The 26,755-nt window shown below is 48.7% G+C and overlaps 1 protein-coding gene across 3 annotated transcripts; it reads left to right on the top strand.

Annotated features, from left to right (window-relative positions):
* The first annotated feature begins 3,305 nt into the window (after positions 1 to 3,305).
* On the top strand, positions 3,306 to 25,549 carry CCDC102A (coiled-coil domain containing 102A). 3 transcript variants are annotated; one of them, XM_089678887.1, is made up of 9 exons: positions 3,306 to 3,392; positions 8,684 to 9,556; positions 10,222 to 10,382; positions 11,672 to 11,780; positions 12,928 to 13,044; positions 13,964 to 14,173; positions 15,084 to 15,254; positions 15,667 to 15,770; positions 19,473 to 25,549. In XM_089678887.1, the coding sequence occupies exons 2-9, from the start codon at positions 9,011 to 9,013 to the stop codon at positions 19,594 to 19,596; spliced, it is 1,542 nt and encodes a 513-aa protein (XP_089535013.1). In that variant the 5' UTR covers positions 3,306 to 3,392; positions 8,684 to 9,010; the 3' UTR covers positions 19,597 to 25,549. The 3 variants fall into 3 exon arrangements, with proteins under 3 accessions (XP_089535013.1, XP_089535012.1, XP_089535014.1); XM_089678886.1 differs by having other exon boundaries at positions 3,311 to 3,396; XM_089678888.1 differs by lacking the exon at positions 3,306 to 3,392 and adding an exon at positions 6,351 to 6,584.
* The last annotated feature ends 1,206 nt before the right edge of the window (positions 25,550 to 26,755 follow it).

The following is a 26,755-nucleotide window of genomic DNA, read 5'->3' as shown; positions in this document are numbered from 1 at the left end:
GTGGTCATTATGTTACGGCTGATCAATGTATATGGGGGGGTATACAGGAATATATAGCGGGTGGTCGTTATGTTATGGCTGATCGGTGTATATGGGGGGGGGTATACAGGAATATATAGTGGGTGGTCATTATGTTATGGCTGATCGGTGTATATGGGGGGGTATACAGGAATATATAGTGGGTGGTCATTATGTTATGGCTGATCGGTGTATATGGGGGGGTATACAGGAATATATAGCGGGTGGTCATTATGTTATGGCTGATCGGTGTATATGGGGGGTATACAGGAATATATAGCGGGTGGTCATTATGTTATGGCTGATCGGTGTATATGGGGGGGGTATACAGGAATATATAGTGGGTGGTCGTTATGTTATGGCTGATCGGTGTATATGGGGGGGGGTATACAGGAATATATAGTGGGTGGTCGTTATGTTATGGCTGATCGGTGTATATGGGGGGGTATACAGGAATATATAGTGGGTGGTCGTTATGTTATGGCTGATCGGTGTATATGGGGGGGGGTATACAGGAATATATAGTGGGTGGTCGTTATGTTATGGCTGATCGGTGTATATGGGGGGGGGGGTATACAGGAATATATAGTGGGTGGTCGTTATGTTATGGCTGATCAATGTATATGGGGGGTATACAGGAATATATAGCGGGTGGTCGTTATGTTATGGCTGATCGGTGTATATGGGGGGGTATACAGGAATATATAGCGGGTGGTCATTATGTTATGGCTGATCGGTGTATATGGGGGGGTATACAGGAATATATAGCGGGTGGTCATTATGTTATGGCTGATCGGTGTATATGGGGGGGTATACAGGAATATATAGTGGGTGGTCATTATGTTATGGCTGATCGGTGTATATGGGGGGGTATACAGGAATATATAGTGGGTGGTCATTATGTTATGGCTGATCGGTGTATATGGGGGGGGGTTTACAGGAATATATAGTGGGTGGTCATTATGTTATGGCTGATCGGTGTATATGGGGGGGTATACAGGAATATATAGTGGGTAGTCATTATGTTATGGCTGATCGGTGTATTTGGGGGGGTATACAGGAATACATAGTGGGTGGTCATTATGTTATGGCTGATCGGTGTATATGGGGGGGGTATACAGGAATATATAGTGGGTGGTCATTATGTTATGGCTGATCGGTGTATATGGGGGGGTATACAGGAATATATAGTGGGTGGTCGTTATGTTATGGCTGATTGGTGTATATGGGGGGGTATACAGGAATATATAGTGGGTGGTCATTATGTTACGGCTGATCGGTGTATATGGGGGGGGGGGGTATACAGGAACATATAGTGATTGGTCGTTATGTTATGGCTGATCGGTGTATATGGGGGGGGTATACAGGAATATATAGTGGGTGGTCGTTATGTTAGGGCTGATTGGTGTATATGGAGGGGGGGTATACAGGAACATATAGTGGGTGGTCATTATGTTATGGCTGATTAGTGTGTATGGGGGGGTATACAGGAATATATAGTGGGTGGTCATTATGTTATGGCTGATCGGTGTATATGGGGGGGTATACAGGAATATATAGTGGGTGGTCATTATGTTATGGCTGATCGGTGTATATGGGGGGGGTATACAGGAATATATAGTGGGTGGTCATTATGTTATGGCTGATTGGTGTATATGGGGGGGTATACAGGAATATATAGTGGGTGGTCATTATGTTACGGCTGATCGGTGTATATGGGGGGGGGTATACAGGAATATATAGTGGGTGGTCATTATGTTACGGCTGATCAATGTATATGGGGGGGTATACAGGAATATATAGCGGGTGGTCGTTATGTTATGGCTGATCGGTGTATATGGGGGGGGTATACAGGAATATATAGCGGGTGGTCATTATGTTATGGCTGATCGGTGTATATGGGGGGTATACAAGAATATATAGTGGGTGGTCGTTATGTTATGGCTGATCGGTGTATATGGGGGGGTATACAGGAATATATAGCGGGTGGTCATTATGTTATGGCTGATCGGTGTATATGGGGGGTATACAGGAATATATAGCGGGTGGTCATTATGTTATGGCTGATCGGTGTATATGGGGGGGGGGTATACAGGAATATATAGCGGGTGGTCATTATGTTATGGCTGATCGGTGTATATGGGGGGGGTATACAGGAATATATAGTGGGTGGTCGTTATGTTATGGCTGATCGGTGTATATGGGGGGGGTATACAGGAATATATAGTGGGTGGTCGTTATGTTATGGCTGATCGGTGTATATGGGGGGGGGTATACAGGAATATATAGTGGGTGGTCGTTATGTTATGGCTGATCAATGTATATGGGGGGGTATACAGGAATATATAGTGGGTGGTCGTTATGTTATGGCTGATTGGTGTATATGGGGGGGGTATACAGGAATATATAGTGGGTGGTCATTATGTTATGGCTGATCGGTGTATATGGGGGGTATACAGGAATATATAGTGGGTGGTCGTTATGTTATGGCTGATTGGTGTATATGGGGGGGGGTATACAGGAATATATAGTGGGTGGTCATTATGTTATGGCTGATCGGTGTATATGGGGGGGTATACAGGAATATATAGTGGGTGGTCGTAATGTTATGGCTGATTGGTGTATATGGGGGGGTATACAGGAATATATAGTGGGTGGTCGTTATGTTATGGCTGATTGGTGTATATGGGGGGGTATACAGGAATATATAGTGGGTGGTCATTATGTTATGGCTGATCGGTGTATATGGGGGGGTATACAGGAATATATAGTGGGTGGTCGTTATGTTATGGCTGATTGGTGTATATGGGGGGGTATACAGGAACATATAGTGGGTGGTCATTATGTTATGGCTGATTGGTGTATATGGGGGGGTATACAGGAATATATAGTGGGTGGTCGTTATGTTATGGCTGATTGGTGTATATGGGGGGGTATACAGGAATATATAGTGGGTGGTCATTATGTTATGGCTGATTGGTGTATATGGGGGGGTATACAGGAATATATAGTGGGTGGTCATTATGTTATGGCTGATCGGTTATTATAGGAGGAAAAGTGTGTATAAAGTATATAATCATTACTAAAATGAGGGGCGGTCCTCAAGGGCCAGGGGGTGGAGTGTACAGGTAATCCTGAAGAAGGGACGGACTATAAAGGTCCTCCTACATATGGGCGGGGTATGGAGATCCTCCTACACATGGGCGGGGTATAGAGGTTTTCCTAAGAGAAGGGGCGGGGTGAATAATTTTCCTGTGGCTCATCCTCCTGTTTCTATTGGGCTGTGGGTGAACCGAAGTTTCGGAAGTGGGCGGAGCGTTAAGTTTCCAGATCCGGCGGGCCGCTGAGGTACCGGACGGAGGTGACCCGGATCGGTAGGTGGGTGTTTTGTCCTGAAGGGGGTGCTATGATCACCCTCCACCGGAAACTAACTCCGGAATTAGGGGGAACTCCAACTGTAGTACAGGGAGGTGTATAGTGGGGGAGGGGGGTATAGTACATGCAGGAGTATATAACAAGGGGGTGTATATCCCGGAGAAGTATAGTATGGGGGGGGGGAGTGTTTAGAATGGGGGGGGGGGGTATAGTACGGGGAGAACATGTATAGCATGGGGGGGAGGGTATAGGGAGGGGGTATGTAGTGCAAGGAAGTGTATAGTCCGGGGGAGGGGTACAGTATAGGGAGGAAGTTATAGTGTGGTGGATAAAGTAAGGGGAGGAGGTGTATAGTATGGGGGGGGGGGGGGTGTAGTACGAGGAAAAGGTGTATGAATGGGGTGGGAGGAGGTTATAGTACCCAGAAAACCTGTATAGTATTGAGGAAGGGGGGGTGAACAGTATAGAGAGGAGGTTATAGTGATGGGGGTGTATAGTATGGGGGGTATAGTACAGAGAGATGTATAGTATGGGGGGGTATAATACAGTATGGGGGGTATAGTACAGGGAGATGTATAGTATGGGGGGTATAGTTCAGGGAGATGTATAGTATGGGGCTATAGTATAGTATGGGGGGTATAGTACAGGGAGATGTATAGTATGGGGGGTATAGTTCAGGGAGATGTATAGTATGGGGCTATAGTATAGTATGGGGGGTATAGTACAGGGAGATGTATAGTTCAGGGAGATGTATAGTATGGGGCTATAGTATAGTATGGGGGGTATAGTACAGGGAGATGTATAGTATGGGGGTATAGTACAGTATGGGGGGGGGTATAGTACAGGGTTATGTATAGTATGGGGGTATAGTACAGTATGGGGGGTATAGTACAGGGAGATGTATAGTACAGTATGGGGGGTATAGTACAGGGAGATGTATAGTATGGGGGGTATAGTACAGTATGGGGGGTATAGTACATGGAGATATATAGTATGGGGGGTATAGTACAGGGAGATGTATAGTATGGGGGGTATAGTACAGTATGGGGGGGTATAGTACATGGAGATGTATAGTATGGGGGTATAGTACAGTATGGGGGGTATAGTACATGGAGATATATAGTATGGGGGGTATAGTACAGGGAGATGTACAGTATGGGGGGTATAGTACAGTATGGGGGTATAGTACAGGGAGATGTATAGTATGGGGGGTATAGTACTTTATGGGGGTATAGTACCGGGAGATATATAGTATGGGGGGATATAGTACAGGGAAGTGTATAATATGGGGGGTATAGTACTAGGAAGAAGTGTATAGTACTGGGAGGAGGTAAGTACAGGAGGAGGCGTATAGTACAGGGAGGAGGTGTACAGTATAGAGGGGTTTTAGTATCGGGGTGTTTTAGTACGGGGAGGAGGTGTATAGTACTAGGAGGAGGTGTAGAGTAGGGGGGGCGGGTTAGTACGGGGAGGAGGTGTATAGTACTAGGAGGAGGTGTAGAGTGGGGGGGTGGGTTAGTACTGGGAGGAGGTGTATAGTATGGGCGGGTTTTAGCACTAGGAGGAGGTGTATAATATAGGGGGGTTTAGTACTGGGTGGAGGTGTATAGTACCGGGAGGTGTATAGTATGGGGGGGTTTAGTACTGGGAGGAGAGGTGTATTGTATGGGGGGGGGGTTCATACTGGGAGGTGTACAGTACTGGGAGGAAGTGTATAGTATGGGGGGGGTTTCATACTGGGAGGAGGTGTATAGTATGGGGGGAGGTTTAGTACCGGGAGGAGGTGTATAGTATGGGGGGAGGTTTAGTACCGGGAGGAGGTGTATAGTATGGGGGGGGGGGGGGGTTTGTACTGGGAGGAGGTGTATAGTTTGGGGGGAGGTTTAGTACTGGGAGGAGGTGTATAGTATGGGGGGAGGTTTAGTACTGGGAGGAGGTGTATAGTATGGGGGGGTTTAGTACTGGGAGTGCAGAGATTCAACCTATGTCTGTAGCCCCCTTGTCCTCGTTATTTTCACCCTCAGGCCTGGGGGAAGTAAAGCTCCGACACAGAAGTGTGCATCTAAATCTCTGAAAGTTTCATGCATGACAAGAACGGTGATACAGAACTCAGCAGGCATTGCTTAAGGTGTACAGAATGGGGTGGGAGGAGGTTATAGTACTTGGGGAGTGTATAGTACAGGGAGAACATGTATAGTATTGGGGGAATGGGGTGGGGGAGTATAGTAAAGGGAAGAGGTTTGGGGGGGTATAGTATAGGAAAGAGGTTATAGTGTGTGTGGGGGGGGGGGGGTGTATAGTACAGGGAGGGTGTATGTAGTACATGGATGTGTATAGTCTGGGGAAAGGGTATATAATATACCTAGAAGGTTATAATGCAGGGTGTATAGTACGGGGGGGGTTATAGTACTGGGGGGTTTAGTACATTGAGGTGCATATTGGGGAGGAGTTGGTTTGTAGTAAAGACGGGGGGGGGTGGTACAGGAAGAGTATAGTACAGGGATAAGGGGAGGGGGGAAGTGTATAGTACGGGGGGGAGGAGGGTGTAGTACTGGGAGGTGGTGTAATTCTACCATTGAATGTGTTGATCCTGCCATCTGATAACTTCCTGCACTGTCTGGCAGTGCTGCACCTTTGTCAGTTACACTGTACTCGGCTATCTATGCGGACTACAAAACCCCTCCCCCGTGGTATGGAGAAGAGGAGGGGGCGGTGTTCTAGGGTGATGTGTGATACCGCCCATCTTTCTGAAACAAAGTCCAGTTAGAAGGGAGCACTGATACACATCATCACTGCGACAGAGAGGCCACATCTACTGATAGTGATTATCTGGTGTCAGGTGACTTCTGTATACCAATCCAATGAATCTCATTGGACCTTCTTTGGGGAATGCACTTGATTGGCTGTTCTAGGGGACAGCTCCACATATTGTTCCCGGGGTGAGGATAAGGGTGTATTTAGTTGTTATCCTGATGATCACAATGCAGGCGTCGGATGCGGCACAGCGCAACATATACTGACGTCATATTGCTCGCTGCATGGCAGGAAGAACGCCAAGCCACATGAAGGGAGGAATGATGGGACATCTGGGAGCCCCAAGCGTTTCTGCAAGGCATTGTGGGAACATTTCCTGCAGATGGTTTTCATTATTCCTGAAGGAGGATTTGCAGCAATGCAATTATATTCTGCGGGTGAGAATGAAGAAACCCCCCCCAGCATGGAATCTATAGGGGTCTAACCCCCCAGAATGGAATCTATAGGGGCCCAGTCCCCTAGCATGGAACTTATAGATGCCCAGCCCCCTCAGCACAGGATCTGTAGGGCCTGCCACAGCGTCTATAGCGGTTCTTTTATACACTGTTCGCATTTTTGACTGCTGACAGCAAAATTGCCTCACCTGGGAAAGGGGGATGATGGGAGATTGTTAGGTGAGGGTACACATCTGGAGAGGGGGATGATGGGAGATTGTCAGGTGAGGGTACACATCTGGAGAGGGGGATGATGGGAGATTGTCAGGTGAGGGGGTACACATCTGGAGAGGGGGATGATGGGAGATTGTCAGGTGAGGGGGTACACATCTGGAGAGGGGGATGATGGGAGATTGTCAGGTGAGGGGGCACACCTGGGAAAGGGGATGATGGGAGATTGGTAGGTGAGAGTACACATCTGGAGAGGGGGATGATGGGAGATTGTCAGGTGAGGGTACACATCTGGAGAGGGGGATGATGGGAGATTGTCAGGTGAGGGGCCACACCTGGGAAGGGGTGATGATAGGAGATTGGTAGGTGAGGGTACACATCTGGAGAGGGGGATGATGGGAGATTGTCAGGTGAGGGGGTACACATCTGGAGAGGGGGATGATGGGAGATTGTCAGGTGAGGGGGTACACATCTGGAGAGGGGGATGATGGGAGATTGTCAGGTGAGGGGGTACACATCTGGAGAGGGGGATGATGGGAGATTGTCAGGTGAGAGGGCACACCTGGGAAAGGGGGATGATGGGAGATTGGTACATGAGGGTACACATCTGGAGTGGGGGATGATGGGAGATTGTCAGGTGAGGGAGCACCCCTGGTAAATGGGAGTGATGGGAGAATATCAAGTGAGGGGGCACACCTGGGAAAGGGAAATGATGGGAGATTGGTAGGTTAGGGTACACATCTGAAGAGGGGGGTGATGGGAGGCTGTCAGGTGATGGTACATATCTGGGAAAGGGGATGATGGGAGGCTGTCGGGTGACGGTACACACCTGGAGAGGGGGATGATGGTAGGTTGTCAGGTGACGGTACACACCTGGAGAGGGGGATGATGGGAGGCTGTCAGGTGACGGTACACACCTGGAGAGGGGGATGGTGGGAGGCTGTCAGGTGACGGTACACACCTGGACAGGGGGTTTGTGGGAGGCTGTCAGGTGACGGTACACACCTGGAGAGGGGGATGATGGGAGGTTGTCAGGTGACGGTACACACCTGGAGAGGGGGATTATGGGAGGCTGTCAGGTGACGGTACACACCTGGAGAGGGGGATTATGGGAGGCTGTCAGGTGACGGTACACACCTGGAGAGGGGGATGATGGGAGGCTGTCAGGTGACGGTACACACCTGGAGAGGGGGATGATGGGAGGTTGTCAGGTGACGGTACACACCAGGAGAGGGGGATGATGGGAGGTTGTCAGGTGACGGTACACACCTGGAGAGGGGGATGATGGGAGGTTGTCAGGTGACGGTACACACCTGGAGAGGGGGATGATGGGAGGTTGTCAGGTGACGGTACACACCTGGAGAGGGGGATGATGGGAGGTTGTCAGGTGACGGTACACACCTGGAGAGGGGGATGATGGGAGGTTGTCAGGTGACGGTACACACCTGGAGAGGGGGATGATGGGAGGCTGTCAGGTGACATTGCACATCTGGTGGCTCCTGTTGGGGAGAAGGAGGAGAGAAGATTGTATGCAGCTCACCCACCCATACATATTCGATCTGATTTGTAGTATGTCCTCTTAGGGGGGAGGGTAAATGATTATATGTAGCCCACCTCACCCATATGCATTGGATCTGTTTGGTGGTGTCTCCTCTGATGAAGCAGAAGGGGAGATGATGATATTTAGCCCACCCTGCCCATACGCAGTGGATCTGATTGTTGCCATCTGCTCTGGAGGAGGGGAATCGATTATATATGTAGCCCACTATACCCATACACACTAGATCTGATTGGTGATGTCTCCCCTGGCCAATGAGATTTTTCTATGGACTTACTTCTGTGTTTAATTGGTCTTTGTGTTTTGTTTTCAGGGTGTGGAAGTTGTCTGCGGTGTTGATGGCGTGTCATGCGCATTTCAGGAGGGCATCGCACAGCTGACATTGGATACCGGAGACCGCCACCAGATGTGGCTCAGGATTAGTCACTGGGACTCTTCTGCAGTCTGAGGGGGTGCAGCCTCTCCATGCCCGGGAGCCTGTCCCCCTCAGACATCTCTGATTTATTACCACCTGGAAATTAGCTGTCCGTAGTAACATCCCCTTATCTACTGCCACCACTTCAAACATCGTTCTCAGTGGCACAATTACAACCCCAACAGATCATTCTTCACAGAGGAATTCCACCCATCATTGGCCAGGATGAGTCAGAGTAGTGGTCCGAGCCCCCGGCTCCTTGACTCTCCTCTGCTGCTACAAAGTTCTGAGCTTCTCTGCAGCTTGGGGAACGCCCAGCCTGAGCATATGCATCACCCTGACTCCCTTACACCTTCACCAAAGAGCCTTGCACCATCTCCCATCCCCCAGACTCCGATTCCAGTACCGCCTGGGGACTGGGAGAGCCGCGAGGAGCTTCGACTACGAGAGCTGGAGGAGGCAAGGGCACGGGCGGCTCAGATGGAGAAGACCATGCGCTGGTGGTCAGACTGTACAGCCAACTGGAGGGAAAAGTGGAGCAAAGTGAGAGCCGAACGCAACAAAGCCAGAGAGGACGGTGTCCAGCTCCGTGGCCGGCTCGAGGTTCTCAGCAAAGAGTTAAGTGCTTTGAAGAGGGAGCGCCAGGAGGCCACTGCTGAGACAGAGCAGCTCCGAAGGGAGCTAGAAAGACTTCAAGGAAAGGGGGCCAGTGACCAGGATACGGAGGAGCCTGTGCGAGATGTGGACAATGACAAACTGCGTAGATCCAAGGTGAGCCCATTCTGATGTACGGAGGATGGTAATTGAACACTGGGGGTATATTGGTTATGTTAGTGAGCTGGGCTTTTTCTCAGAGGCAAAGAGCAGTGACCCATATCAATCAATCAATCACAAACTGCCTTTCCATCTTCTGAAGTCAAAGAATGGGAATATGGTTGCTCTAGGTTACATCTGCCTTTGCTTTAATGAACAGTTCACACTGTGGCCCAGGGGGTGCAGAAAGGCAGCTGTCCATGGGTCCCCAAGGGAACCAGAGGGGCAGCTGTCCATGAGGTCCACGAATACAGCATGTGGTAATGAAGGGGTTTGGAACTGGCGGAGGAAGTAATGGTGCAATTTAGTTGGTGCTCAGCTGCCTCCCGCCTCTTTTATAGTCTGTTAGGGGACTATGACCTAACTGTACCCTAACCTTATACTGTATTTTAAAGCAAACCACCATCCAAAACCTGTGCTTTAAATGGGATGAGAAAGAAATCCCATTGGTGGGATTTGATTTCCTGTCCCGGTGACCTGGACACCCCCTTTGCACATGTCCTGCTGTCCGAGGAGACAGGAAGCTAGAGATACTCTTCCCCACAGTGGTCCTGACCATTTTCCGTTCACCCAGAATGAAGAAAAGTTTGGTTGCCACATAATCTTTTGTTGTTATCTTTCAGGAGGTGGAGAATGGAGTGTGCCCAGAGAGTGGATGCTCTTCTCGTAGCCCGAGGTCCAGGCCCTGGGATGATATGGGGCCCAGCGATGAAGAGGTGTCTAGGATCACTGCGCTAAAGCTGAGGCTGGATGAGAGTCAGAAGGTTCTGCTAAAGGAGAGAGAGTAAGTATGATCCAAGGGAGGGGAGAGAGTATGGTCCAAGGAAGGGGAGTGAGTATGGTCCAGGGGAGGAGAGTAAGTATGATCCAAGGGAGGGGAGTGAGAGTGATCCAAGAGAGGGGAGAGAGAGCGGTCCAAGAGAGAGGGGAGAGAGTGTGATCCAAGAGAGAAGGGAGAGAGTGTGATCCAAGAGAGAGGGGAGAGAGTGTGATCCAAGAGAGAGGGGAGAGAGGGGGAGAGTGCGGACCCAAGAGAGAGGGGGGAGAGTGCGGACCCAAGAGAGAGGGGAGAGAGTGCGGACCCAAGAGAGAGGGGAGAGAGTGCGGACCCAAGAGAGAGGGGAGAGAGTGCGGACCCAAGAGAGAGGGGAGAGAGTGCGGACCCAAGAGAGAGGGGAGAGAGTGCGGAACCAAGAGAGAGGGGAGAGAGTGCGGAACCAAGAGAGAGGGGAGAGAGTGCAACCCGGGAGAGGGAGTAAAAAGTAAATAGTGCACTATGGTTTCTGGGCTGTACTATGGCTACAAACAACTAACATACACATGTGGTATCGTTGCAATCGTCAGGAGCAGGAGAAATTATTTTGAGTTGTTCTTCAGTGGTAGGTTATGGTAGTAGCAAGAAATATACAGCTATTTTTTTGAAAAAAAGGGTTTTGTTTTTTTTTTTTTTTTTTTTACTATTTTGGGCCAGTTTCCCTTTGGTAGTATACAAAAAAAGAAATCGGGAGATATCCAATACCATTTAAAACCAAATGAAAGCCCAATTTGTCCTGAAAAAAAACAGGTATAATCCACCTGGATGTACAAAGTAGTTGTGATGATATGTACGGTTTTACTAACACATGTCAACGTTGCAAAATTGTGCTTGGGCATTAAGATTTGTTTTACCCTTAGGCGAGAAGGGGTTAATAAAGCTGTGATGGTGTGCATGACATTGATTCCCCTCACACTGTATGTAACAACATCCATCTGTGCAGTTAGATTGTAGTGTAATATGAAGGTTGTCCACTAACCACGCCTCCTCTTCTTCCTCTCTTCATCCGCCTACTGACTGGCTCCTCCTTCTGCTCCGCCCTCTCAGCTCTGTGTCTGCAGGTACCTGTGTGTCTGTCCTGTGCCACGTCCTTTTTTTTTTGCTGTGCCGAGCCGTGTTTGTGCGTTTATTGTGTGCGCTGTCAGTGATTATGGCTCCCTGTAATGGCATGATTGGTGACACACATGGTAAGGAAGACTCGCTTCAGATCAGGAAGATAAAATGTAATTGGTTGATTCTAATGAACAGTTTCTCTTTAGAGACAAGATGCTTCTCAATAAGACCATAGAGAAGATGGAGGGAGAGATCAGCCACTGGAAGATGAAATGTGATGAGTTGAACAAGTCCCGCCAGGAGGTGATGACACAGGTGAGACTCGGGTCACAGTTATTTTCACTCCAGAGGGACAGTCGGGGGCGTATTTACCACAAGGCAAACCAGGCATTTGCCTAGGGCAGCATTTTTTAGGGGGGTAGCACTGCCCCCTGGAAGAAGGGATATATGCAGTATGCTGACCAGGTGGGATCTGAGAGAGGCTGCTTGATGATGTATTCAGAGCCTGACTGTCGTTCCTGGGGATGTCCAGAGCTGTAAAGGTGAGTGTCTTTCTATCTGTCGCTGGGGGCTGGGGGGGGGTGTTAAGGAAAGGCTCTCTTGGGTGGGGGGGGGATGATGGGGCAGGCTCTCTCTGGGGGGGTGGGGTCTGGTGTTGGTTGGTGACGAGCTCTCTACGTCTGGGAGGAGGGGCAGCCGATTTTTGTGTTGCCTAGGGCAGCACAAAACCTAAATACACCACTGGCGACAGTCATCTCTTTGACATTCTCCCAGTTGGAGGTTCTCCCTCTAGTAGAAGAATGTCAGTGCAGTCAATATCCTTGCTGAACAACCACCATTGGTAACTCACAATAAGATGATATATGATCAGATCATGGTTCAGAGGCTTGTCCTGAGAGAGGAGCAGTAGTCCCTGAGGAGGAATAAGAGGCTGTATATGTAATGTGTGGAATGGCCACCTGCAGCTACACGGGGTAGAATGTTTTTGAGCTAGTTATGTCTTATACAAGAATCTGAATATGCCATACTGGAATTGCTTTTTTCAAGGTTTTGCAGAGCTGACCTGCGGGGAGTCTGACTGTGTGGCCAATCCCCAGAGCGGGAGCCTGACTGTGCTGCCAGAGCCCAGCTGCGCCCCAATCTCTGGGGCAGTAGCCCAAGTTTGTCAAGGCTGTAGTGCTGAGGGAATTAATGGATAAATCAGTTAAGTGCGGGGATCTAATATCCAGTATCAGCAAGGGAGAATGCCACTAGCACACCGAGGATCCCCAATATGGGTCCAAAAGTTTTAATGAACGGTCACATAGTTACAGCAAGACAACGTTTCGGAGTCTCGCAGGACCCCTTCATCAGTCATGTGACAGCCAACAGTCAATGCAGCACCCACTTATACACACAGCCATTTTTAACTCTGGAACGTGTGCGTTTGGATTGTGCACTAATATCCGTTATCTTGCCACAGCTCTCCCTTCTTCAGGAGCGCCACCAGGATGAGCTCGGCCGGATCTCGGAGGACCTGCAGGATGAAATGGGTGTTCGCTCCAGCATGGATAAGAAGCTGGCAGAGCTCCGAGCTGAGGTAATTGCCTGGGGTGATTATGGTGCCGGATGGGCCTGGGTGGAATTGTCTTGACGTCCTTGGCGTCATTCTTGACTCGAACCTCTCCTTCCAACCTCACGTCAAATCACTTACAAACACATGCAGGCTCCACCTCCGCAACATTGCCAAGATACGTACCTTCCTTACCCCAGACACCACTAAACTACTAGTACACTCCCTCATCATCTCAAGCCTTGACTACTGCAACTCCCTCCTCACCGGCCTACCCCAGTGCAAGCTCTCCCCGCTTCAGACCATCCTGAACTCAGTGGCTAGACTCATCCACCTCACCAACCGCTTTACCTCTGCCACCCCACTCTGCCTCTCCCTCCACTGGCTCCCGATTGCCCAACGCATCAAATTTAAACTTCTAACCCTGACCTACAAAGCCGTCCACAACACTGCCCCTGACTACCTCACCAACCTGATCCCCAAGTACCTCCCTACCCGTACCCTTCGCTCCTCACAGGACCTCCTTCTATCCTGCTCCCTGGTCTCCTCCTCCCATGCACGACTGCAAGACTTCTCCAGGTCCTCCCCCATCCTCTGGAACTCACTGCCCCAATCCATCAGACTGTCGCCTTCCCTCCTCACATTCAGGCGCTCCCTCAAAACCCGCCTCTTCAGGGAAGCCTACCCCACCCTCACCTAACGGCCACTCTCCCTCATTCCTCCCACCACTTCACTCCCCTCAGCCACTTCCTACTGTACCACTACCCCCTCCCTCCTAGATTGTAAGCTCGAAAGAGTAGGGCCCTCTTACCCCTCGTACGTTGTTTGTTATTGTTGTACTGTGCCATGTATTGCCCCCCCTATATTGTACAGCGCTGAGCAAACCCTTTGGCGCTATATAAACCCGATGTAATAATAATCTTTATCTTTGTGTCTTCCTACCCAGATGGAGGGACTCCAGGCAGAGAATGCGGAGGAGTGGGGCCGCCGGGAGAGGCTGGAAACTGAGAAACTCAATCTAGAACGGGAGAACAAGAAGCTGAGACTTCAGATCCAGGACCTGGAGGAGATACTTACCCGCAAGAGGAGACAGACGGCCAGTGCCCTGGACACCGACCTGAAGTCCATCCAGTCTGAGCTCTTCGAGAAGAACAAGGTAAGATACATTCACTGCCAGAACTAGGGGGGATGAAGATGGTGGGATCTGGTCACTACCAGACCAGAGGGAATGAAAAAGGTAAGATCCAATCACTACCGGGACTGGGGGAATAAACAAGGTGAGATCGGGCCATTGCCAGGATTGAGGAAATGAAAAAGGTGACTTCTGCTTACTGCCAGACTGGGGGAATGAACAAGGTAATAACTGGTTACTGCCATGACTGGGGGCATAACAAGGTGAGATTCGGTCATTGCCAGGACTGGGGGAATAACAAGGTGAGATCCTGTCACTGTTGGGACTGGATGAATAAACAAGGTGAGATCCTGTCACTGCTGGGACTGGATGAATAAACAAGGTAAGATCCTGTCACTGCTGGGACTGGGGGAATAAACAAGGTAAGATCCAGTCTCTGCTGAGACTGGGGGGATGGATCTTAAGAAAGATCCCAACTCCTCTTCTATCCAATTGGCACTATTCTCCCCTCCCCCATGCAAACAGACCCGGGAAATTATTTCCTCTCCTATGAGTAGAAACATTCTGGAGACAGATCAATAACACATTGCTGTCTATAGAGTTCCAGAAAAGTGCCCTACATTAATGGCACACCATTATATCATTACTTGTCATGCCAGACTGAGGGCCCCTGAGCACCACAGACCTCTCCCCGTCTGCATGGATATTTTTCATTGTATAATTCACCCTTCACACCATACACAGTGAGCCTTAAATTTACAAGCTGCGTGTGAGTATGTGTACTTGATGTCCCGTGTTTCTGCCTGGCTCATACTGGCAATGTCTGTCTGGCACATTGTGTCCCCTGAACACACCCACTAGTGTATACCCCAATAATGAGCGCATGTAGAAGGTGATTGGAATGGTTTATAATCAGATTTTCTGCACGTGGTAGGAACTGTCCGATCTGCGGCACAGCCACACCAAACTGAAGAAGCAACATCACGAGAAAACGGCGGAGCTCACTCATGCCAACCGCAGGGTGGAGCAACTAGAGGTGGAAGTGAAGAAACTGCGTCTCAGGGTGGAGGAACTGAAGAAGGAGCTGGGCCAGGCAGAGGACCAGGTAGGTTCAAGGAAGGTTGGACCAGTTGGAATCATGTCCATGTTACACACATGCTGCCATTAGTGACTTCCTCTGAAACTGCTATTTGCCTGACTGTCCTGCTGATCCGGGGGGGGGATCGGTGACCTGGAACAAGGATACAGGTAAATGGGGGATCGGTGATCGGTGACCTGGAACAAGGATACAGGTAAAGACCTTCTTTCCTGATCGAAATGCTTGTTCTCGGTCACTGGCTGAAAGTACGGAAGCCTGGGGATCAGTATGAAGATCAGGTAGTTGGCATTTTCAGCAGATGTAAACATTGGAGCCATGTTACATTCATGGTAAATAATCTTATGTCATACTGCAAGGATTCTTGTAAGGGGGTGCGGGCATGTCCTCCTTGTAACAGGCAATGGTGTTTTTGTTGCAGCTAGATGAGTCCCAGAACCAAACACGCAAGTTGCAGAGATCTCTGGATGAGCAGACGGAGCTGAATGAGAACCTGCAAGTTCAACTTGAGCATTTACAGTCAAGGTAAGTAGTGTAGTGGGGTATCAGGATGCACCTATCTCCCTGTACATGGACTGGTATTAGGCACAGACTCTGGGAATCAGGGGGAACCTACCCCTCTGTACATGGAATGATGTTGGGCAAACACTGTGGGGGTTGGAGGGCACTTATTGCTCTGTACGTGGACTGGTGCTGGTATAGTCTGTGGGGTTGGTGGGCACTTAACTCTGTGTATGTCATGATGGTCATGGAGCACCTACCTCTCTGTACGGGGACTGGTGCTAGGTGTATTGGGGGTCAGGGGACACCTACCCCAGTACACATATAGACTGCTTGAACTCTGTTCCAGATATGGAGGCCACCTCTTACATATATACAGTCAGGTCCATAAATATTGGGACATCGACACAATTCTAACATTTTTGGCTCTATACACCAGCACAGTGGATTTGAAATGAAACAAACAAGATGTGCTTTAACTGTAGACTGTCAGCTTTAATTTGAGAGTATTTACATCCAAATCAGGTGAACGGTGTAGGAATTACAACAGTTTGCATATGTGCCTCCCACTTGTTAAGGGACCAAAAGTAATGGGACAGAATAATAATCATAAATCAAACTTTCACTTTTTTTAATACTTGGTTGCAAATCCTTTGCAGTCAATTACAGCCTGAAGTCTGGAACGCATAGACATCACCAGACGCTGGGTTTCATCACTGGTGATGCTCTGCCAGGCCTCTACTGCAACTGTCTTCAGTTCCTGCTTGTTCTTGGGGCATTTTTCCTTCAGTTTTGTCTTCAGCAAGTGAAATGCATGCTCAATCGGATTCAGGTCAGGTGATTGACTTGGCCATTGCATAACATTCCACTTCTTTCCCTTAAAAAACTCTTTGGTTGCTTTTGCAGTATGCTTTGGGTCATTGGCCATCTGCACTGTGAAGCGGCGTCCAATGAGTTCTGAAGCATTTGGCTGAATATGAGCAGATAATATTCCCGAAACACTTCAGAACTCATCCTGCTGCTTTTGTCAGCAGTCACATCATCAATAAATACAAGAGCACCAGTTCCATTGGCAGCCATACATGCCCACGCCATGACACTACCACCACCATGCTTCACTGATGAGGTGGTATGCTTAGGATCATGAGCAGTTCCTTTCCTTCTCCATACTCTTCTCTTCCCATCACTCTGGTACAAGTTGATCTCGGTCTCATCTGTCCATAGGATGTTGTTCCAGAACTGTGAAGGCTTTTTTAGATGTCGTTTGGCAAACTCTAATCTGGCCTTCCTGTTTCTGAGGCTCACCAATGGTTTACATCTTGTGGTGAACCCTCTGTATTCACTCTGGTGAAGTCTTCTCTTGATTGTTGACTTTGGCACACCTACACCTACCTCCTGGAGAGTGTTCCTGATCTGACCAACTGTTGTGAGGGTGTTTTTCTTCACCAGGGAAAGAATTCTTCGGTCATCTACCACAGTTGTTTTCCGTGGTTCTTTTGGTGTTGCTGAGCTCACCGGTGCGTTCCTTCTTTTTAAGAATGTTCCAAACAGTTGTTTTGGCCACGCCTAATGTTTTTTCTATCTCTCTGATGGGTTTGTTTTTTCAGCCTAATGATGGCTTGCTTCACTGATAGTGACAGCTCTTTGGATCTCATCTTGAGAGTTGACAGCAACAGATTCCAAATAGCACACTTGAAATAAACTCTGGACCTTTTATCTGCTCATTGTAATTGGGATAATAAAGGAATAACACACACCTGGCCATGGAACAGCTGAGAAGCTAATTGTCCCATTACTTTTGGTCCCTTAAGAAGTAGGAGGCACATATGCAAACTGTTGTAATTCCTACACCGTTCACCTGAAATTAAAGCTGACAGTCTGTAGTTAAAGCACATCTTGTTCGTTTCATTTCAAATCCATTGTGGTGGTGTATAGAGCCAAAAATGTTAGAATTTGTTGATGTCCCAATACTTATGGACCTGACTGTACACTGCTCAAAAAAAATTAAAGGAACACATCAGATCTCAAAGGGGGAAAATATCATGATGGATATCTATACTGATATGGACTGGGTACTGTGTTAGGAATGTAAGGATGTCCCATCATTTGATGGAAATGAAAATTATCAACCTACAGAGGACTGAATTCAAAGACACCCCGAAAACCAAAGTGAAAAAATGATGCAGCAGGCGAGTCCATTTTGCTGAAATTTCATTGCAGCAACTCAAAATGGTCCTCAGTAGTTTGTATGGCCCCCACGTGCTTGTATGTATGTATGTATGTATGTATGCCTGACTATGTTAGGGCATGCTCCTAATGAGATGACGGATGTTCCCTAGGTCTGGAGCAGAGCATCACTGAGCTCCTGTAAAATCTGAGGTGCAACCTGGCGGCGTCGGATGAACCGAAACATGATATCCCAGAGGTGTTCTATTGGATTTAAGTCAGACAAGCGTGGGGGCCATTCAATGGTATCAATTCCTTCATCCTCCAGGAACTGCCTGCATACTCTCCCCTTATGAGGCCGGGCATTGTCGTGTACCAGGAGGAACCCAGGACCCACTGCACCAGTGTAGGGTCTGACAATGGCAGTCAGGGTGCCATTGTCTAGCCCAGGGGTAGGCAACCTGCGGCTCTCCAGCTGTTGCAGGACTACAAGTTCCATCATGCCTGTGCAAGTCATAGCTGTAACTGTCAGTTTTGTAATGTTGCAATGTCTCATGGGAAATGTAGTTCCACAACAGCTAGAGAGCAGCAGGTTGCCTACCCCTGGTCTAGCCTGTAGAGGTCTGGGCGTCCCTCCATGGATATGCCTCCCCAGACCATCACTGACCCACCACCAAAACGGTCATGTTGAATAATGTTACAGGCAAAACGTTCTCCGTGGCTTCTCCAGACCCTTTCATGTCTGTCACATGTGCTCAGGGTGAAGCTGCTCTCATCTGTAAAAAGCACAGGGTGCCAGTGGTGGACCTGCCAATTCTGGTGTTCAATGGCAAATGCCAATCCAGCTCTATGGTGCCAGGCAATGAGAACAGGGTCCACTAGAGGACGTTGGGCCACCTTCATGAAGTCTGTTTCTGATTGTTTGGTCGGAGACATTCACACCAGTGGCCTGCTGGAGGTCATTTTGTAGGGCTCTGGCAGTGCTCATCCTGTTCCTCCTTGCACAAAGGAGCAGATACTGGTCCTGCTGATGAGTTAAGGACCTTCTACGGCCCTGTCCAGCTCCCCTAGAGTAACTGCCTGTCTTCTGGAATCTCCTCCATGCTCTTGAGAATGTGCTGGGAGAAACAGCAATCCTTTTGGCAATGGCACATATTGATGTGCCATCCTGGAAGATTTGACTGCCTGCGCAACCTCTGTAGGGTCCAGGTATCGCCTGATGCTACCAATAGTGACACTGACCCTAGCCAAATGCAAAACTAGTAAAAAACAGTCAGAAAAGATGAGTAGGGGAAAAAAATGTCAGGGGCCTCCACCTGTAAAAAATGTCCTGTTTTGGGGGTCATCTCATTGTTGCCCATCCAGTGCACCTGTTATTTTCATTAACACCAAAGCAGCTGAAACTGATTAACAACCCCCTCTGCTACTTAACTGACCAGATCAATAATCAAGGAGTTTAATTGACTTGATGCTACACTCTGATTAAAAAGTGTTCCTTTAATTTTTTTGAGCAGTGTAGTTTATTATTATTCATTGTCTACTCCTGTCTGTCCCCTGCAGGCTGCGCCGCCAACAGAACCCGCCACTGTTTGGGAAGCTCCGCACAGCTCGATTCGGGAGTGATGACACCGGAGAAATGGGAAGTGATCCTGATGAGGATGAGCTGCAGATTCAAGTCCCGTAATCGGAGGTGTCTGTGGATGCTGCAGGGCCGTATTAACCAATCATGGACTAGTACCATACGGAAGGAGCGTACTGTTGGGGTGCCATCCAGGCCGTTCCTTCCTGTGTGCCTTACACTAAATATTACATGATGTTATGATATATGTTATATCATTTATTATATACTTTATATATTTATATAGTTAGCCCGGCCACACTACCTCTGCTGGGAATCATGACACTACCCTGGGGTGGCATAATAGCTCTTGTAAGACCCCGAACTGTGTTCTCCAGGCAGAGTACACCCAGCCGTGGCTTCACCTGTGTTTAAACAGGAGACGTTCCGTCTGTCTGTGTGACCTTTAACATTACTCTTCGTATATCTTCTATAGGCTGATATTGCATGTACTTCACACCCCCTGACATTATCAACTCTTTTACAATTTATCAAACTAGACATGTTCCTCGTGTATCCCCCACTGAGAAATCCATTCAGATTCTATAAATTACGGTCTGTGAATTGAGGCAATGAGTATAGTACTCCAGCCTGTATCATGGGACAAGAAGTGTAGACTTTCAGTCTGTGCCCTGAGGCAATGAGTATATATTCACAGCCTTTGTATCCTGGGACAATGGGTATAGAACTCCAGCCTGTTTTCTTTGACAACAGGTATAGAACTTCAGCCATTATCCTGGGACAATCAGTATAGAATCCCAGCCTGTATCATGGGGCAGTGGGTCAAAAATCCCAACCTTTACCCTGACGCAATGCGCATAGAATCACAGCCTGTATCTTGGGACAATGGGTATAGAACTCCATCCATACTCCTAAAGCAATGGGTATAGAACTCCAGCCTCTATCCTGAGGCAATGAGTATAGAAGACTAGACTGTATCCTGGAACAATGGGTATAGCACTCTAGCCTTTATCCTGGGACAATGGGTATAATACTGTAGCCTGTATCCTGAGACAATGGGTAAAGTTCTCCAATCTGTATCCTGAGAAAATGAGTATAGAAGCCTAGACTTTATCCTGAGGCAATGGGTATAGCTCTCCAGCCTGTATTCCTGGACAATGGGTATAGTACTCCAACCTGTATCCTGAGAAAGAGGGTATAGTTTTCCAGCTTGTATCCTGAGGCAATGAGTATAGAAGCCTAGACTGTATCCTGAGGCAATGGGTATAGCTCTCCTGCCTATCCCTGGACAATGGGTATAGTTCATCAGCCTGTATCCTGAGACAGAGGGCATAGTTCTCCAGCTTGTATCCTGAGGTGATGAGTATTGAAGCCTAGACTATCCGGAGACAATACCTATAGTACTCTAGCCTGTATCCTGAGACAGTGGCTCTAGTACTCCAGCCTGTGTCCTGGACTAATGGGTATAGTACTTCAGCCTCTATCCTGAGGCAATGGGTATAACACTGTAGCCTCTATCCTGAGGCAATGGGTATAGAACCCTAGACTGTATCCTGTGGTAATGGGTAAAATACCTGCTGCGTTGCCCTCCACAGATTATGTCAGATCTCCCCTCAAGATCATGTTTACTCCAATTAATACATAGCTATCACTCCCTGTGTATACATATTGTACACACCTGGTACTCCAGACATTCCCCATAGGAGCCTTGTATATAAAACTGGTCATATGACCTCTCACCTGAGGCTCTTACTAGTGCTGATGAATAAGTCATCATACCTGTGTATGCGGCAATCCACTATGGTATTCCTATGGTTTTAGCCTGTTGTGTAATGACAGCACCCAGTGTGTGCATCATGTTATGTCATTAAGCCTCTAAGGTGTATTTCATTCTTGTCTATTAAAGGACACAGGAAGTATTAAACTATTGGGCTATACTGCCACCTACAGGAGGATTGGAGGCTGTCAAAAAAGGTGCAGGTCGACCCAGGATAACACATTCCTACTCCCAGCATGCCCAGTGTCCTATGAAGATGGACATCCTTTTCCAGCTCTACTTTGTTGAAATCATTTTCAGCTTGCATGCAGCTTACTTCAATCACGACTTCACATCACTGCTGGCAGTTTCTCCTCCCCTTGGCTTTAGGAGGCTCTTGGTAGTACTCCACTGGACTGGACGTTGCAGCAATAGCCTGTGACCTTCAGGGGCTAAGCTCCACGAGGGGCGCATTTCAGACTTTATCCTGGTGGGCTAGCTGAGCAGAGCTTTCTAGGTCCAGAGTCTCTGGTGTTGCCTCAGCTCTCATCCTGTTCTCTGAAGACTCAGTGAGTATGCCGGTCGGGTGAGCATTGGTAGCCAGTTTTACCAAGGAAGGGGTTAACACTGTGAAAGTGAGCAGCAATGTCATCTGCTGGGTGGATTGTTGTGCACGCCCTGCACTCTCCCACCACAGAGCATGAAGAAAGCATCTCCCTGCTGGTTCCTTACCGCCACATGGTAGTGACATGTCTGGTAGTACAAATGGGGGAGACAGTTCCATTTCACACTCAACTGATGGCTCGGTGCAGACTGCAATCATAGGGCTCATTTACACTAGTGGCAACTTTGAAAAGCGATCCAGAGGCATTTCACAGGTGATGAGGCAATAGGTCTCCCCACTGCCTTTTTTTAACCCCCCAAATGCCACACTACCTCACTGTAACTGCGTTCAACACATGCGGTTGCATGCCTTTTGCAGTGCAGCTCTATTCCCTTGAATGGGTCTCATTCAGTGGCCAGGATGCTGTGCTTTGCATGTGTACATCCCGGCCAATGCCTTTTGCAGCTAAGGGGAGGTGATTGAGGCAGTAAAAATGCAGCTCAACCATGTGGTTTTGACCACCTTCCCCCCAACCACTAGTGTAAAGTAGCCTAAAGGGTCTGCTTCACCCTTGGAGTCGATTTGTCTCCGACAGGTGTGTGCGGCTGCAGTTTTTTTTACCTGCTTGACAACTCTGCAGAGGCCACAAACATGCTGCCACACCCTCTTTGACTTTTTCTGCACCCTCTCCTGCAGATTTGGTATGTGATTGGACTACCCTGTGAGTGAAGTCTGAGCCATCGGCTATAGAGACTGTAATTCTGAGTTGCTTCATTCCTTGACTGGTGAACATACCCCCCGAGGAGTCGCAGTATACTGTTGTTACCCCCAAATTAAAGTGGACAGTTTCAGCTCTTATTGATGCAGTGTGCACCTCTGAAACTACAGGACCATCCCATTGCTTCTTTCAGTGCCATTTCCAGTCTCTTTGCACTTGCTTTTACAACAGATTCTTTATGGAGATTGGAAAGCTCCTGATAAGCTGTTTGCTCCCCCTAAGCCACTGGTCTGCAAACTGTGGACCGGGGGCTGGATGCGGCCCTTTGCTTGCCTTTATCCGGCCCTTGGGACACTTTTCCTCCCAAAGATAGCAACGATGGGGCAGTATTCCTCCCACCTTACTCCCAACGATGGGGCACTATTCCTCCCACTGACTCCCAACGATGGGGCACTATTCCTCCCACTTACTCCTAACGATGGGGCACTATTCCTCCCACTTACACCCAACGATGGGGCACTATTCCTCCCACTGACTCCCAACGATGGGACACTATTCCTCCCACTGACTCCCAACGATGGGACACTATTCCTCCCACTGACTCCCAACGATGGGGCACTATTCCTCCCACTGACTCCCAACGATGGGGCACTATTCCTCCCACTGACTCCCAACGATGGGGCACTATTCCTCCCACTGACTCCCAACGATGGGGCACTATTCCTCCCACTGACTCCCAACGATGGGGCACTATTCCTCCCACTGACTCCCAACGATGGGGCACTATTCCTCCCACTGACTCCCAACGATGGGGCACTATTCCTCCCACTGACTCCCAACGATGGGGCACTATTCCTCCCACTGACTCCCAACGATGGGACACTATTCCTCCCACTGACTCCCAACGATGGGACACTATTCCTCCCACTGACTCCCAACGGTGGGACACTATTCCTCCCACTTACTCCCAACGGTGGGACACTATTCCTCCCACTGACTCCCAACGGTGGGACACTATTCCTCCCACTTACTCCCAACGGTGGGGCACTATTCCTCCCACTGACTCTCAACGGTGGGGCACTATTCCTCCCACTGACTCCCAACGGTGGGGCACTATTCCTCCCACTGACTCCCAACGGTGGGGCACTATTCCTCCCACTGACTCCCAACGGTGGGGCACTATTCCTCCCACTGACTCCCAACGGTGGGGCACTATTCCTCCCACTGACTCCCAACGGTGGGGCACTATTCCTCCCACTGACTCCCAACGGTGGGGCACTATTCCTCCCACTGACTCCCAACGGTGGGGCACTATTCCTCCCACTGACTCCCAACGGTGGGGCATTTTTCCTTCCCCTAATGCCAAAGAGGCGATGATGGTTGCTTCCACTGACTGCAGGACAATTTCTACTCCCAAGGCTCATAGTCCAGCCCCCAAAGTCTGAAGGACAGTAAACTGACCCTTTCTTTAGAAAGTTTGAAGACCCCTGCTCTAAGCACTTATTAGTGTTGTATCCAATTAGTGGGAATTTTGTACAGAAGTGATGTTTTGATTGTGGATCCGCCAGTGTTCCACCTCAGCAGGGCGCACACTATGTGCTAGAGGATGCACTTGTCCTTTATGCCTCTCACCTGTACCTCAGGTATTCCCCAAGATTCTGGCCCCAGTATTAGTCCTGCTGCTGACAGGCCAGATCATTGTCCCGAGCTTTGTGCTTTAAGAACCCTGAATGGGAGCTTGAGAAGTCCTTCCCATCTTTTGTAGGATCCCCATGATGGACTCCAGCCTGTCTTGTTGTTGCAGGGGATTTTGTCATCAGACGAGTCCTATCTACTAGCCAACATCCTAAAACATCGGGCAATTTGGCTCTGCAAGATTGGACCATCTTGCTAGAGGCTCGTCTGTCCGGGATTATGGTGGATAACACTAGGTTGCTGGCAACTATCATTCATCAGGCAAGAATCGGAAGTCTCTCTGCAGTAAGATCAGATCCTATCCTGGCTGAAAAGTGAAATTCTGCCCATCAGTCACGTACATTTCTAGGTACAGACAATTGGCAGGTAGGCTTTCTCAGGCGGTAGAGGCTGGGCCTTGCTCCTGGATGTGTTCCAGGACCTGTGCCACAGGTGGGGGATGCTGAAGGTGACCTCCTGGCCTCTCGGTTCAACCACAAATTCAACCATTTTATCTGCATGTGCAGAGATCCTCTGGCAGAAGCAGTGGATGCTATGGGGGCTCCTCAGGATCCCTACACCTTGATTTATGGCTTTCCCCAATGGAGGAGAGAGAAAATTTGGATATTTGTAATCAATGTAAAATCCTTTTCTTGGAGTCCATTGAGGGACCCCTGGGTGTTTATGGTCATGCTCTCTGTACTGCTATACTACAAAACTGCATGCTGGGAGTAGGAGTAGTTATCCTGAACTAGCCTACACTTGTTTTTTATTTCTAGTGTCCAATACTCCTGTAATTGGCAGTATAACTGAAAGGTTAAGGACTTCTGTGTCCCTCAATGGGCTCCAAGAAAAGGACTTTGAGTACAAAAATTCCATAAAAAAAAAAAAATCCAGTGTTGTCAGGGGCGGACTGACAACTCATGGGGCCCCCGGAAAATAGGGGATCGTGGGGCCCGTGTCCTTGCCCAAACTCTAAAAAGCCTATGAAAAAGGTACCAGGGGCATCTCATGGGGCCCCCTACTGACCCTGGGCCCTCGGGCAGTGCCCGAGTTTCCAAATGGTCAGTCCACCCCTGAGTGTTGTATAAGAATTGTTTACTGAAATAAACTACAGCGCAGCCTAATGGCCAAGGTAGGCCAAGACCTCATCAGGAGTTGTATACAGGGATAATGTGGACGATCCATACCGCCTCCATTGTATTCTATGTGTAATTTATATATATTGTATTTTTATTGTTTGTAAATATAGTAAATGTGCAGATCAGTTACCACATTGTACAAATAAATAACTGATTTTATACAATTCCTCTCCTGTCATGTCAATGCAACATACACAGATTATATAGTATATATTGTACATTCACATCAGTCCCCACCCCCACGGAGCGTACAATCTAAGGTCCCTAACTCACCTTCATACATACACTTACTAGGGCCAATTAACCTACCAGCGTGTCTTTGGAGTGTGGGAGGAGACCAGAGTATGGGGACGTGACGTCATCTGGGGGAAGTGACTTCGGTGGTATTTGTACTAAGTGCAGCTCTGAGGAGTGCCTGGGCCCTGCATTGACCTATGACCTGGACACAGCTCAGTGCAGTAGTACACACCAAAGATGTGTCATTACAGGAATAATATGTTGAGTTGGGGGCTGAAAATTGGTGCTACTCAGGGGCCCATTCTCTATGTATATTGTATGATGTATACAGTGCCGGGACAGGGTCATCTAGAGTCCTGGGCTACCATACCAAACTACCCCCCCCCCCCCCACAAGTTGTATGAGCATTATGTGTCAGAAAAAAAAATTGAGCACTAATCTGCTTGCTTAAATTACCCTCCCAAGACAATCCTGCCCCCTTGCTGAAATCCCCCTCTTCCAGCACAGCCCCCCCCCCCCCAAAAAAAAAATCCCTCCTAGGACAATTCCTCTACTGCCTAAAATTTCTCTCCGAGTACACATCCCCTCCCCCCCCAGGGGCGGACTAACCGTTTGAAAAACTCGGGCACTGCCCGGGGTCAGTAGGGGGCCCCATGAGATGCCCCTGGTACCTTTTTCATAGGCTTTTTTGAGTTTGGGTAAGGGCCCCATGATCCCCCTATTGCCCGGGGGCCCCATGAGTTGTCAGTCTGCCCCTGCCTCCCCCAACTCCCCCTTTCCAGCACAAATTCTGCCCTCCTAGCACAATCATCCCTACTAACACAATTCCCCTCCCTCCCCAAAAAAAAATAATTTCCCTCTTAGCACAAATCCCCTCCCCCCCCTCTACCATATCACCTCTTCTAGCACAACCCCCCACACCCAAATCTCCATCCTAGCACAACTCCTGTACTGCTCAAATTTCCTCTCTGAGTACACATCCACCCATTCCAAATCCCCTTTTCCAGCACAAATTCCCCCCTCCTAGTACAATTCCCCTCCCTCCAAAAATTAATTCCACTCTTAGCACAAATCCCCTTCCCCCTCTACCATATAACCTCTTCTAGCACAACACCCCTACCCGCCCCCAAATC

Source organism: Staurois parvus, unplaced genomic scaffold (genome assembly GCF_062004578.1).
Source record: "Staurois parvus isolate SC_StPar_1 unplaced genomic scaffold, SC_StPar_1.0 ptg000211l, whole genome shotgun sequence".
Classification (NCBI taxonomy): Eukaryota; Metazoa; Chordata; class Amphibia; order Anura; family Ranidae; genus Staurois; species Staurois parvus.
This window is presented reverse-complemented; position numbering and strand designations above follow the sequence as displayed.

Coding starts and splice junctions, on each gene's coding strand:
- CCDC102A (XM_089678887.1), top strand. CDS start 9,011: ATGAGTCAGAGTAGTGGTCCGAGCCCCCGGCTCCTTGACTCTCCTCTG. Junction 11,781..12,927: donor GCCAGGAGGTGATGACACAG/GTGAGACTCGGG, acceptor ATCTTGCCACAG/CTCTCCCTTCTTCAGGAGCG. Junction 15,771..19,472: donor CTTGAGCATTTACAGTCAAG/GTAAGTAGTGTA, acceptor TGTCCCCTGCAG/GCTGCGCCGCCAACAGAACC.